General features: G+C 45.1%; 1 protein-coding gene across 1 annotated transcript in view; it reads right to left on the bottom strand.

The window, feature by feature from the left end:
• uhrf2 (ubiquitin like with PHD and ring finger domains 2) overlaps window positions 1-15,569 on the bottom strand; it is a 56,635-nt gene that overhangs the window by 30,948 nt on the left and 10,118 nt on the right. The window contains exons 2-3 of the mRNA XM_027023261.3: window positions 6,276-6,587; window positions 2,345-2,631 (exon numbers count right to left, since the gene is read on the bottom strand). Coding sequence (XP_026879062.2) covers window positions 2,345-2,631; window positions 6,276-6,587 — 599 coding nt within the window. The remainder of the gene's footprint in view (window positions 1-2,344; window positions 2,632-6,275; window positions 6,588-15,569) is intronic.

The following is a 15,569-nucleotide window of genomic DNA, read 5'->3' as shown; positions in this document are numbered from 1 at the left end:
CTCTTTTAGTCTGATAGGCCAGTAGCACAACACCTTTCTCTGTCTGATAGGCCAGTAGTACAACACCTCTCTCTGTCTGATAGGCCAGTAGTACAATACCTCTCTCTGTCTGATAGGCCAGCAGTACAACACCTCTCTCTGTCTGATAGGCCAGTAGTACAATACCTCTCTCCGTCTGATAGGCCAGTAGCACAACACCTCTCTCTGTCTGATAGGCCAGTACTACAACACCTCTTTTAGTCTGATAGGCCAGTAGCACAACACCTTTCTCTGTCTGATAGGCCAGTAGCACAACACCTCTCTCTGTCTGATAGGCCAGTAGTACAACACCTCTCTCTGTCTGATAGGCCAGTAGTACAACACCTCTCTCTGTCTGATAAGCCAGTAGCACAACACCCCTCTCTGTCTGATAGGCCAGTAGCACAACACCCCTCTCTGTCTGATAGGCCAGTAGCACAACACCCCTCTCTGTCTGATAGGCCAGTACTACAACACCTCTCTCCGTCTGATAGGCCAGTAGCACAACACCTCTCACTGTCTGATAGGCCAGTAGTACAACACCTCTCTCTGTCTGATAAGCCAGTAGTACAACACCTCTCTCTGTCTGATAGGCCAGTAGCACAACACCTCTCTCTGTCTGATAGGCCAGTAGTACAACACCTCTTTTAGTCTGATAGGCCAGTAGCACAACACCTCTCTCTGTCTGATAGGCCAGCAGTACAACACCTCTCTCTGTCTGATAGGCCAGTAGTACAATACCACTCTCTGTCTGATAGGCCAGTAGCACAACACCTCTCTCTGTCTGATAGGCCAGTACTACAACACCTCTTTTAGTCTGATAGGCCAGTAGCACAACACCTTTCTCTGTCTGATAGGCCAGTAGTACAACACCTCTCTCTGTCTGATAGGCCAGTAGTACAATACCTCTCTCTGTCTGATAGGCCAGCAGTACAACACCTCTCTCTGTCTGATAGGCCAGTAGTACAATACCTCTCTCCGTCTGATAGGCCAGTAGCACAACACCTCTCTCTGTCTGATAGGCCAGTACTACAACACCTCTTTTAGTCTGATAGGCCAGTAGCACAACACCTTTCTCTGTCTGATAGGCCAGTAGTACAACACCTCTCTCTGTCTGATAGGCCAGTAGTACAATACCTCTCTCTGTCTGATAGGCCAGTAGTACAATACCTCTCTCTGTCTGATAGGCCAGTAGTACAACACCTCTCACTGTCTGATAGGCCAGTAGTACAACACCTCTCACTGTCTGATAGGCCAGTAGTACAACACCTCTCTCTGTCTGATAGGCCAGTAGTACAACACCTCTCTCTGTCTGATAGGCCATTAGTACCATACCTCTCTCTGTCTGATAGGCTAGATCTTAACTTTCCGAACACCAGCTACTAAATCAGTGGACTCTTACTTATGTCTGACACAGAACACCACTGCCTCTATTAGCATATCACTGTCTCCATTAACACTGTACCAGAATATGGATTTCCTCCACAGAGATAATAAACCACCACAGTAAGTTGCACTGGCGTGTCTGCTAAATGCTGTAAATGTAAATGTAATATTACTATAGCACTGTCTCATTTTTCAGAGCACTGTTACCATTAGCATAGTACTGTCTATATTAGCATAGCATTGCGTATATTACCATAGCACTGTCCCCATTAGCATAGCATTGACTATATTAGCATATAACTGTATCTATTTGCATAGCACTGTCTCTATTAGCATAGCACTGTATATATTAACATAGCACTGTCCATCTTAGCATTCAACTGTCTCCAGTATAACATAGAGCTGTCTCCATTAGCACAGCTCAGAATATCAGGAACAATTTGTTAAAGTTATATTATGAAGGACATATCTTTGAGAAAAAAATGTGTGTTGTGTTGCATGGAATAGCCACTATGACTGTAGTCACACTAAATTCTCTCTCACAGTCAAGAGCTGGCTGTGCTTTTCTGTATCTGTTGAAATGTTCACCAGATTTAGTTTTTCAGAGACAGATGGAGGGAAGTGAGAAAAAGAAAAAGAGCAGAATAAGTAGAGAGACACAGAGAGAGACACAGAGAGGGAGAGAGAGAGAGACATAGATAGGAAACAGAAAGAGAGACAAGGCAACTTGTCGTAGAAACTAACACTGACCCTGAGTCTGTTCCGGCCATGTTAGCAGTACTGCGTCTGAATGTAACCCTGGCCCCCTCCCAAACGCCAGTTTTCCCAGCATGCATTGCTGTCTCACTGAGACAGACAGAACACATTTACCTCACACAACAAAAAACCGTGCTGATGTTTGGCCAAACATTCCAGACCAGGCGCTGTGACGGCTACTTACTCCTCATATTTGATGTGGTACGTGACGTCGTCTTTGCCGTGCGCTGCGGCAACCGTCCGGGACGTCGAGGGCTCCTCGCCGTCCGAGTGTAATCCTACGCTGCCTGTGCCGTTTGGCTCCGCCTCCGGCGCCTTTCCGTTAGTCCGTTTGCTAGGCCTAACTCTGGCGGCAGGGGGCGCCGTTTCCACCTTGCTGCCGTGTGCTTTGGTGGGGGGCGTGACTTTCTCGATGGTGCCCTCGAACCAGGCGCCGATGCTGATGTCCCTGCAGTCCACGAGCTCATTAATCTGGGGCAGGAGAGGAGCGAGGTTAGGCTGCTACTGCACAGTAAATCATTACTGCAATATTGGGCTTTGTGACGCTGATATTAGAGGGTCACGCTAGCTACATTCACCCAGCGGACGTTTTTACTGATGAGAGACATTCTCAAATGGTTGTAAAAAGCAGTCAATGTCATGTCCCTTCTCAATTTGCCGCTATAGCCTTGAAATGCTCCTGTAACCATAGTAACAGATGCTAAATCTAATGAACAGAATGACAGACAGACAAACAGACATGCTTACAGCACTTTAGGACAGACAGACAGACAGATATTCTTACAGCAGTTTTGGACAGACAGACAGACATGATTACATCACTTTTGGACAGACAGACAGACAGACATGATTACATCACTTTTGGACAGACAGACAGACAGACGTGATTACATCACTTTTGGACAGACAGACAGACAGACATGCGTACAGCACTTTAGGACAGACATACAGACAGACATGCGTACAGCACTTTAGGACAGACAGACAGACATGCGTACAGCACTTTTGGACAGACAGACAGACAGACATGCTTACAGCACTTTTGGACAGACAGACAGACAGACAGACATGCTTACAGCACTTTTGGACAGACAGACAGACAGACAGACAGACAGACAGATGTGGTTATGAACTACAGACTTACATTCTCTTATTCTTACCTTTGTACATTCAAACTTTTATGGCTATGAACAACAAACGCATTTTGTCGGTGTGACACGCATTCGCACACATAAAACATATAACAAAGAGAGAGCGAGGGATGGACAGAGAGGTGGAGAGAGACAGAAAAAAAGGAAAGAGAGAAAGAAAGAGGGTGAGAAAGAAGAAGGAAGAAAAAGGAATGAGCGAGCAAGAGAGATTCACACAGGCGCACATTCCGAAACTCTGCCACCACTCAGCAGGGCAACGTCATGCCAGAAAACACTGGCATACACTGGCACCCTCAGTTCACTACACGCTTTCATATATGTGGGTGTGGGGGGTGTGTGTGTGGAGGGTGTGTGTGGGGTGTGTGTGGGGGGGTGTGGGGGGGTGTATGTGTGTGGATGTGTGTGTGTGTGTGTGGAGGGTGTGTGTGGGGTGTGTGTGTGTGTGTGTGGGTGGGTGTGTGTGTGATTGTGTGGAAGGGTGTATGTGTGGGTCTGTGTGTGTGTGTGTGTGTGGGGTGTGTGTGGGGTGTGTGTGGGGGGGTGTATGTGTGTGGATGTGTGTGTGTGTGTGTGTGGAGGGTGTGTGTGGGGTGTGTGTGTGTGTGTGATTGTGTGGAAGGGTGTATGTGTGTGTGTGGGTCTGTGTGTGTGTGTGTGTGTGTGTGTGGGTGTGTGTGTGTGTGTGTGATTGTGTGGAAGGGTGTATGTGTGTGTGTGTGTGTGTGATTGTGTGGAAGGGTGTATGTGTGTGTGTGTGTGTGGGTCTGTGTGTGTGTGTGTGTGTGGGTGTGTGTGTGTGTGTGTGGGGGTGTGTGTGTGTGTGGGTGGGTGGGTGTATGTGTGTGTGTGTGTGTGTGTGGGTCTGTGTGTGTGTGTGTGGGTCTGTGTGTGTGTGTGTGGGTGGGGGGGGTGTGTGTGATTGTGTGGAAGGGTGTATGTGTGTGTGTGTGTGGGTCTGTGTGTGTGTGTGTGTGTGTGTGTGGGTGGATGTGTGGGTGGGGGTGTGTGTGTGTGTGTGTGTGTGTGTGTGTGTGTGGGGGTGTGGGTGGGTGTGTGTGTGTGGGGGTGTGGGTGTGTGGGGGGGGTGTATGTGCGGTTTCACTGTGGTGTGTGTGCCATTCAGTTGGTGTCATTATGTGGTGTGTGTAACTATGAACAGTTGCACTATGTGGTGTCTGTGTGCTCCGTTCAGTTAGTGTTACTTTGTGGTGTGTGTAAGTTTGAACCGTTTCACTGTGTGGTGTGTGTGTGTGTGTGTGTGTGGAATTTAGTTAGCGTCAAATGGTGTAAATACGAACAGTTTCACTTTGTGGTGTGTGAAAGTGTGAACAGTGTCACTATGTGGTGTGTATATTTGTGAACCGATTCACTATGTGGTGTGTATATTTATGAACCATTTCACTATGTGGTGTGTATATTTGTGAACCGATTCACTATGTGGTGTGTGTGTGTGGCACTAAGTCAGTATCACTAAGTAGTAGTCTTAGGCTGATAAACGATATTATCAAATATTGCGATAATTTAAATCAGTGATCATATTAAGCAAATGATTGTTCATTTGCTGTCTGTCACATACCATTACCATGTCATATTTTAATGGCCTCATTTTACTTAATCTTTCCTTTGTACAAGCAGTCTAGTCATTGGTTTTCAACCATAAAAGACTTCATTGAATCTTTGGCCACACAAACACAACTCAATCAACTAATTAATTACAAAGACACTTTTTTTTAAACAAGCCACTTAAAAAGATCATAACATATTTTATGTCTGGCAAAGAATGCTAAGGAACATATCCGAAATATGTGACCTACACTCTGGTACATGTGATCTACTCTCCTGTACATGTGAGCTACTCTCCGAAACATGTGACCTTCTCTCTGAAACATGTGATCAACTCTCCTGTACATGTGAGCTACTCTCCGAAACATGTGACCTTCTCTCTGAAACATGTGATCAACTCTCCTGTACATGTGAGCTACCCTCCGAAACATGTGACCTTCTATCTGAAACATGTGACCTATTCTCCAGTACTGGTGATCTACTCTCCAGTACATGATCTACTCTCCGAAATACGTGATCTACTCTCTGTAGGAGCAAAAATACTTGTCCGGAATAAGGGTGTCAATGAGTCAATCTGTCGGTATTTTTGCTTTGAAACCTAACAAATATGGAAAACTTGTTCAGAAATTAACAGTGTTAAATACCATAACGAAGTAAAATAAAAGTAAAATCCCAACACAAGTACTCCAGCAGATGTCTACTAAAGTTAAACTGCTGCGGTCTCTGTAGTAACTGCCTGGGATCATTACATCGATCAAAACCATTTGCTCTTAACAGTTCACTTATGTAGGGCCGCAAGAAAAGGGTCACATGACCGAGACAGATGGGAGACCCTATAACACTCACACAGAGCGCTTCTGAACTGAGTTTGCAACTCGATAATATGCTTTATCGCTGTAATGCTGGAGACAGTAATCATTAGATCAGGGTCACTATGCAGTGTGTCAGGTGCCCAGCCTGCGGGGCAGACATGCAGCCCTGCCCAGGGGGCAGTGTGGACAGACTAATTACAGAGTCACTGGGTTAGACTAAGCACATCTGAAGATTTAGAAAATCAATCTAATATATGTGTCCTGTCTTAAATGCGTCCTTCCATCCACAAAAATCTTTTCCCGTTGACATTAAAGAGAACTTTCTTTTTCTTATGTTAAAATTAATTCCATATATTAATATTACACCTATTACTGGGTAAAAAACACTGATGATTCATTATATATCCCAACATTAAATACTTCAACATGGAATACCTCAACATCCATCACTTCTTATCAATTAAATAAAATTGAAGAAATTAATAGTCAAAAGGGGCTTATTTAAGTGGTGGTCCATCCTTTCTCCGGTCTTGGGGTTGTCTTAAAAGTGTCTCAGCTCGGAATCTCCAGTGGCTCACAGCTGGCTCACCTTGTACACTCCCACGCCTGCGTCTCTGAGAGCCGCTGAAGATGACGTCGACGGCTGACTGTCTGACGTCATGCTGCATGGTTTGGAACCGTTTCCGTGGTTACTGATGACCGCTACAGGGGAAGCTGTGGTAGCTGTGGATGCAGTCAAGCTGGGGAGCGTGTTAGCGGCGACTGGAACTGTGTTACAGACCACGCCCTCAAAACTGTTTGGGGCGGGGCTGTCTGGTGGGTCAGTTTGTGAGCGAATAAGAAGCTGGATAATGTCATTGAGGCCAACGTTGTAATCGAAGAGGGTTTGGCCATCCTCCATCTATGGACAAAAATAAATAAATAAAATAGAAAAGAGATGAATGAACACTAAGGTAAAAATATTAGTGCACACACAAACACACACATTTTTACTCACACACTCTATGAACTATAGTGCAATACTCCGTGCACTGTTAAAAATATCATAGCCCTTAATGTGATGTGATTAAAGATTAAGGCCTTTTTACGAAATATTAATGTTTTGTTTCGTGTAAATGCCGTGATTCACAAAGAAACCCACAGAACATTCATCCGAGACTAGTCAAGATGTCCACAACACACAGACAAAATCGTGATTTGTTAAAGGGCTCATTTGCATTCTGCAGTATCAGTATTTCCAAGGCTGGTATCGTGATAACAATTATCAAATGATGTATTGTTAACCCTTAACATGCATGCACAGCAGAAAAAAAAACACAGCCAGCTGGTCTCACACTCTAAACACACTGATCAACACTTATCAGATACTTTTTCTTGTTTACTCACTTAACAAGCTGCCAGTTTCATAACGCCATAATGTGTTTGTGTTTGTGTGTGTGTGTGAAGGTGTGTGCACGTGTACATGCCCGTGGACGTTCACTCAGCCAAACCAGCCCTCTGTGTGAGAACATACGAGTGTTTTCATTGTTCCTGAAGCTGATGTGCACAAGCAGAGTGGTGCTGCAGTTTCGGCCTATTAACCGTGCTGCTAACCCTGGACTTATCCGCACTGCTAACTCCGGTCCTAGCCACAAACAGCGACTCTCACTGCGGACTGCGCTAGCGCTCTGAGCCGTACTGACATTGCTGCAATCATATGAATAAATAAACAAATAAATAAATAAATCTCAGAATCGTGACGGTCACGTGGGGGGGGATTACTATGGTAACCAAAAAGCCCCCCCTCCCCCCCAGCACGCACGCACGCAAACACACACACACACACACTCACAAATAGTTTATCTGGTTCTGTCACTTTTTTCCTGGCATAGTGCAACATATTACCGCAGACGCAGCACAGGAAAATGGCTTCCTTCTTACGTGAAGACTTATCACCATACTACACTGTCACATTTTCCATTGTGTGTCTGTGTGTTTGAAGATTCCCTGTTTCCTCTCTGCGCTGTTTCGTCAGTGCAAACCGAGGGAACATGGTGGTGGTGGTGGTGTGTTTGTAGTGGGTGGTGCCACAGTCCTGAGTCAGAGCGCAGCTGCCATTTCTCCCGTCTACACCAACAAAACCATGACCGACCCACCGCTCCCCTCCTTATTATGCGTTTGTGTTTGTGTGTGCACGCGTGTGTGTGTGAAGTGAGAGAGGGACAGAGAGGGAGAGCATGTGTGTACGTGTGAGAGAGAGAGAGACAGAGAGAGAGAGAGAGAGAGAGAGAGAGAGAGAGAGGGACAGAGAGAGAGAGAGAGAGGGACAGAGAGAGGGACAGAGAGAGAGAGAGAGACAGAGAGGGACAGAGAGAGAGAGAGAGAGAGACAGAGAGGGACAGAGAGAGAGAGAGAGGGACAGAGAGAGAGAGAGAGAGAGAGAGAGAGGGACAGAGAGAGAGAGGGACAGAGAGAGAGAGGGACAGAGAGAGAGAGAGAGAGAGAGAGAGAGAGAGGGGGAGACAGAGAGAGAGAGAGAGAGAGAGAGAGAGAGAGAGAGAGAGAGAGAGGGAGAGAGAGAGACAGAGAGAGAGACAGAGAGAGAGACAGAGAGAGAGAGAGAGAGAGAAGGAGACAGAGGGACAGAGAGAGAGAGAGAGACAGAGAGAGAGAGAGAGAGCTAGAGGGGACTAGATGGAGGATGACTAACAGCAGGGCTGTGACTGTGTCTTCCTACTCTGGCTTTTGGAGTCCGCCCTGCGCCGTCGGCTGAGCTCCTCTTCCTACACCCAGATCCACTGTTCTCCATCCCTACAGCTCTGCTCCGTACGTCCCTCCACCCCGACAGGCTACACCTCTCCGTTCACCCTCTGTGTGCGCGGCTACGCTCCTCCACCCATCACAAGCAGGAGTACCAGCTCCCTCATGCAGCCCAAACGTTCGCACCCACCTCCCAGATATTTACTCGCCTTCACGCGTGACCTCCATTTTAATTCAATTACCCAGACCTTTCAACGCAACTCACAGCCTCGTTAAACTTGCCGTGCCGCTCACAGTTACCGGCTACCCGCAACTAAAACCTGCCTCCTAGATAAAACCCCTTCCGTGTTCTGAGCAGTCAGGATGCGTTAAGCGTGAGTCTCCTCGTACCTCCCACGTGTAACTAGCAGCTTAATTAATCCACAGTCTGACATCTCTAAACACGAGCAGGCGCGTCTCCCGAGATTTCGCGGACGCCTGTTTTCCTGGACGTCTTGGAAACCAGTCCTCTGCACAAAGACAAACTGATGACATGTGACAGGGATCAAAATATAAAGGAAAATATGATATAAAATATAAAGGTTACTCGTTGTAATTGCTGATGTAATAGAACATGTAGGATGTTGTTAGTGCGCTTTGTGTGGCTGGTGTTCTGTGTGTTACATTTATGTAGAAATTGTATGATATAAATTTTTTTTTTTGTACAAATCTGATAAGGATATCTTGCGTTTGAATGTTGATCCGATATTTGTTGTTAAAAACCGCTGTGGAGCTGCGATTCAGCTGCTTTGGTGAAACTTTGGTGAAATCTAAACAAAATTGTAAAAATACAGAACAACCTTCTTTACGAGACTAAAGCATTTTTCCCCCTTCCACTGCCATACAGAAACTCTTATATTTATTGCCTTGGTCACCTGTTTTGTTCTCAGTTGTACTGTACTCACCCCCAACACACACACACACACACACACACCCCCCCGCTGTTTGGCTGCCTCACTCCACACTGACTCCTGAAATTTACACTAGTTCGTCTGCATTTTTTCTTCATTACTGAATGCAACTGTAATTCCACATCAGCATAATGTTGACTTTACAATTCGTCTTGTGGATTTCAACGGTAAATCCGTTGCCTGCCCGCTCCCTCCACACCAGGCACTAAGTGAGCAGCGGCTACCAGAGCCACCAGTCTCTCTTCGCTCGACCTCTGCTTAAAACCCACACAAACGTCATCTGACTGCAAGACGGTTATTCCGTCTAAAAAAAACAAACCAAAAAAAACATGGACGCTGTTCACTGAAGTTAGCTTATTGTAAAACTCAGCAGGCTAACGGCAAACTCAGCGGTTTTTCCCTCTTTTTCACGGAGTGTGAATATGCTAAAGCCGTAGAGCAATTAAGTTGATGGATTTAGAGAAGGGGAGCGCTTTCTCGATCATTCTGTCCGGTTTCTCCCGCTCTTTGTCCTCTCCTTTACTTCACGGCCAAACTGGAAACGTCGGTTTGCTTCTTTATAAAGACCGGATTAATAAACACACCCCGCTGGTCCGTGGACCCATGGCGGTGAACGCTGCTGAAACGCCGTTTGTCTCTTTTAATGATAGCAATGCATGGATATTTGCATTTCAGTGTATCGTTAATGTGAGGGGAAACGCCATATTTGAACTCTACACCATCGTATAAACTCTTCTCAAATTAACCCAGCTGATACCACGTGACCTGCAAAGCGCCACTGTGATGTTTTTGGGCTGGATTTGTTTCCCTAATTTTTTTTCTCTCCCAATATCTGATCCAGCAGCTTTTAGTTTTTTTTGTTGTTTTTTTTTATATCGACCTGATTCCAATACATGGTATGGGGAGCCCAGTTCATTAGTGATTTGCCTTCTACGACAGGTGCGCTTGACGGTACATTACAGACAGAACAGGCCTGCTGTGTGTCTGAACACACCATGAGTCAGTTGCTACTCAGCAGAGAAACATCCGCCATCTATGATTAAGGGAAATGTGTTGGGTTTTGTTTACACGAGTGAAAATGTCCTGACTCTAAAATCAGACGGATGGGTTCCAGCATTATCGGGGAATAGAGAAGAACCCGAGCCAAAAGACTTTTGTTTGTCTATTTAGAAGGATCTTCTCGCTTGCTTTAACGTGGAAAGAAAGACATCATCTACTAACTGAGCAACTGAACGCTTCAGTGGGGAAATATTTGGAAAGCCCAGTCAAAAGCAACCACATGTGGAACGGCAAACGTGTGTGCATGTGTGTGTGTATGCGTGTGTGGGTGTGTGCAGGAGTGTCTGCGTTTTTGCTTATGTATGTGTGTGTGTGTGTGTGTGTGTTTATTTTCGAGGCAGTGAAGGCTAGTATGACCGTCGGTCTCTAACGTTGTATGTGCGGCTTCGTCCTGTTCAGAAACATGGAGGCGTTTGTGCTCTGAAATGGAGGCAGGGTGAGATGACGGTCTCCTCTGTGAGCTCACAAGGGCCAGAGTGACACATCGCAACCACAAATCCTGTCACAGAAGAGGTCCTTCACAAACCAACTACCGACCCTCTCGCAGAGGAGGTCCTTAACAACAAACCAATGACCAACCTCTCATGAAGGAGCTTCTTAACAATAAATTCTCTACACGTTAGAATTGAATTGTTATCCGAAGTCACAAATGGCTAGTTACCATTGCGACATCATCAACAGAAGTCTCTGTGACATTCCAACCACACCGTGGTCCTGAAAGAGTTAACACGCAGTGACGGGAGCAGGTCGGAGTGCTTTCAGCAGATCGTACCACGGTCCAGGGAGTAGAGCCCAAAATGGCGGACAGGGTGGGAGCTCTGCTCCATTTTGTGGGCCTGCCTGCTGGCTGTGGTCCACGGCTGTCGTGCCCACCCTGCACGGTAAGACAGTGTCAAATCCGCGAACCTTTAAGAAGGCGTTGCACCGTCAGGAAGTGTTAAGACAGACTGCTAAGTGGCTCATTGGTTCTGAATCAGCGAGCCTGTGCGTGCGTGCGTGTGTGTGTGTGTGTGTGTCGGTGTGTGATAGGAAAATGTGTGTTTTAGTACGTGTGCACGTTTTTGAACAAATGTTCTTGTGCCATGTTGTATAAGAGTGTCCTAAGAGTGTGTGTGTGTGTGTGTGTTGTTTGTTTGGTACAAACGAGGCCGAAGAGCGTGCTTGCGTCAATGAGTGCGTGTTCGCGTGAGTGTTTGTACGCGCGCGTTTGCGTGCGTGTGGACGCCGTTCTGGGAGGCAGCTCAGCTGGACGGGCGAAAAGCGTTGCTGCTGCACCCACCCAGCCCTCTGGAACTCTGGGAAACGTGAGGAGACGCCCCACTCCGCTCGGGCAAACAGATCACTCCGCCTTACCCTCCCCTCCCCCACTGCTCCTCCGCCAACAAGCGAGAGAGAGAGAGAGAGAGAGAGAGAGAGAGAGAGAGACAGACAGAGAGAGAGAGAGAGAGTGAGAGAAAAATAGGTCGCATTCTAATCAACAACCCGCATGGTGGGAAAAAAAAAAACAGCACACACCATCAGGAGTGTCGCTGTCTACACCAACTCGCCTTGCTTGTCTAAACCAAATCGATTCTTCTCTTAATAGCGTCCTTGACATCAATGCGCCCGTTTATGAATTTTTATTCCCTGGTTTTTAGCCCTTCTGTTGGGCAAACCAGCACCTTGACCACATTCCAGACTGCCTGTACTAAACGCCACTGCTGCGGCTACCCCGGTTAAACAAACACAGGGCTCAGACGTGACGCCGAGAGGGCTTCGTTTCCACGCGACCGTATTTTTCAGAACCTCGGTAGGAGCGGCCGCCATTTTAAAGATCACGAGGAACCACGCACATCAGAAAAACGTCAGGAAGGATGCCCCACACACACAAACACACACAGACAAAAAACACAACCACACAATTAATGATGAAAACTGCTGACATGCTCCATTGTCTCTGCTAAATCTTTTTTTTTTTTTCCATATCTACAGTAACTAATGAGTGGTGTGGACTCAACAGGAACAAGGATGTCTTTTCCTATACTGCTCTAAGAATCTGAAATCTGACTCCACTCTTGTTTTGTCTGCATTTTAGGAATAATCATATGAAAATTACTATTATTACACACACACACACACACACACACACACACACACACACACACAATGGGGACTCAGGTTTACAGCTTTATACAGTTACACTCTGTAACACCTTAGATACCAACCAGGCCTTTATGCTTTGCCTACACCTTTGTTTTGGTGCAAGACTGGGAGACTACAAACAGGGCTTCAGCCTGAACGGACACCTTGAACAACGTGGCCAATCCACACTTGCAAACCCACTTCTGCCAATCACAGCTCTCGACGGCAAGACAACTGCAATCACCATCCGAGCGTAACAGCATCTGCTCTTAATGGGGATATTTAGCACTGCTTCTTTCTTTGATGTCTCCTCCGAGAGACAGGGAAGAGACGGACGGCAAGCAGACCTGACGGATAACCATGTTACGAAGGTCAGGCAGACAGTAAGGGCCACTACACGGGCGTGTTCCGAACAGCAGATGACTAGGCCATCCAATCAGGATGTAATAATGCCACATAATCGATTCTAACAATAGGGGGATATTAACTTCTTGAACCTCATCAAAATTCTAAAAGCGCGCAGCCAAAAACCACCTGCAGCTCATGTGGTGGGAAAAGTGTGGCTGAGTCCAAAGGGATTTGACAGCAGACACTGGTTACTTTCATCTTTGGATGTTCACAACTGATTCCTAATAATGAATGCAGAACAGAAAATCAATGCAGTAAAATGCAAAAGCGCTTCTGTCAACAAAAGTACCACATAAAAAATAAACTATGATGGAGTGCAGCAGTGTGAAATATAAAAATTGGGCACTACATCCCCAGCAATGGCAATCTTCTACAAGAAAACACAGATCACTACTAAAACTAAAATGCTAATTGAATTCCTTGCAACACTGATTACTTAACAGCCTGTTTATGGATCCACTGGGCATTTTGTGCTGAGGAATATGAGAAAATGGAAAAGCAGACCTGTTAAGTAAGGACTTATTTACACACAAACTCCTGAAGAAGAGAAGAAGCCCTGAGCCCAGAGTTCAGAGGCAAGAGGCCAAGGTCCAAAGTCTAGAACTCCATAATCCAGAGTCTAGAACCCACCGCTCAGAGTGCAGAATCCAGAGCTCAGCATCCAGAACCCAGAATTCAGAACCCACAGTCCAGAATCCAGAGCTCAGAGCCCAGAGTCCAGATCCCAGAGCTCAGAGCCCAGCATTCAGAACCCAGGCCAGAGCTCAGACCAGAACCCAATGTCCAGAACTCAAAGCTCAGGGCCCAAAGTTGAGAACCCAGAGCTCAGAGCCCAGCATCCAGAACCTAGCTCAGAGCGCAAAGTACAGATCCCAGGCAAAAGCCCAGGACCCAGTCCAGAATGCCAAGTCCACAGCTGGATTCCTCCTCAGTATATCAACAGTTCAACAAACAAACCTGCATCCAGCATGTTCACCAAATTATTTGCAAATCAAACAATGTCATCTTGAGCAATTCATATAATTCAAATAGTTCAGAGCCAACGGAGAAATGCTCAGCCACCATACTGCTGTATTTTTAAATAAATATCGGTAATTTACGAATTACAGTTAATTTTTCTTTGCAGTAATTGGCTGGGGTTTTGTTTTTGTTAGTCTAGCTAGTGACGTCAATGTTTTGTTTTTTTATTACCTTAAGTGATTATTGTATGTTGCTAGGTAACTTGGTGAAAGTCATGCAATTGCCTTGGTCTGTCTAATTGATGACATATGACTTTGGTCATGTTTCCATCCAAGTGTTTTATAGCAATAGAAATGGAAATTGTCAGTAAAATTCTATCTTAAAACATTACAAGTGAATATTGTATCAACACCCACTTTTTAAGTCCTAAAGGAATTATTGCAAAAAATCACCTGAACGTGAAATGTGACAAATGATATAGTAACCTTTGATTAACTTTTGTTAGATTATTTTGCTTACTTATCTTTTCAGAAGACATTTTGTAAAGTGATTCTGGGGTTAATATAGATTATTAATATTATCTGTTAATATAGATAATTCAGTTCTGTTGTTCAGTTACTTTCTAGCAGGAACGACTGACAATAGCAGTGCTTTGAATTCAACTAGTTAAGTTATCAATTCAAGTGGAGCTTTACTGCCTTTTCTTGTATTCTCAGACTTGTGTTGATTGAAGGCCTGAAAACACTGACAAACTGATATCTGAAGAGCTGAGAACACTGAAAACAAAGAACAGTAAGATCTGAGTTTCTTTAGGACATGCATTACATTCGACACAGTACAGCTTCAGACGAGGGGATGTAGTGACAAAGCATAAACTATGTAGTATAAACTGACAAATTACTTTTTTTTTTAAATTGGTTTCAGATAAGTGGAATTACGACACTGCGAGAGAATAGTCGTAGAACAACAGTCCGCTCATCTGTTTTAGGTATTCAGTGGTATTAAAGGTGCAATAAGTCTTTTTTCCTTCTCCACATTATGATTCTTCTTCACATTATTAAACCATTTCTCTGACATCTAGTGGCCTGGATGTTTCAGAGATTCTGTGCTAAATATATATTAAACATGGCTGCTTCCACATTGGGGACCTGCTCTCGCATAAACTAAGGACTACAAAGCATTTTGATTCTTCATCTCACTTCTCCCAATCTGTTTATCTATACTCTCTTAGTTATGTTCCAGTTCACATTTATAGCATTTAACTGACATCTTTATCCAAAGCAACTTACAATTATGACTGAGTACAACTTGAGCAATTGAAAGTTAAAGGTCTTGCTCAGGGGCCCACCAGTGGCAACTTGGCAGTGGAGGGGCTTGAACCAGCAACCTACCAATTATAAGTCAAGTACCTTAACCACTAAACTTCACACAAACCTTTTGGCTGCACTTTAAAGATAAAATCAAAAATCATAAACAATCACTTTTATAAATATTGTTAGCAAAATTAAGCTGGTAAAAATGACCGATTGCTCCTTTAATGGCTTGATTCAGATGAGTTGAGAGCAAAAGTATGGACCATGTACTGTGCCCTGAGGACTGAGAAGCACTACTGTAAACCAGTGTTTGTTTATTTAAACCCTGCTATA

This window comes from Electrophorus electricus, chromosome 21 (genome assembly GCF_041902795.1).
Source record: "Electrophorus electricus isolate QZ-2024a chromosome 21, ASM4190279v1, whole genome shotgun sequence".
Lineage (NCBI taxonomy): Eukaryota > Metazoa > Chordata > Actinopteri > Gymnotiformes > Gymnotidae > Electrophorus > Electrophorus electricus.
The sequence above is the reverse complement of the archived record's forward strand: the minus strand, read 5'-3'. Positions and strand labels throughout refer to the sequence as shown.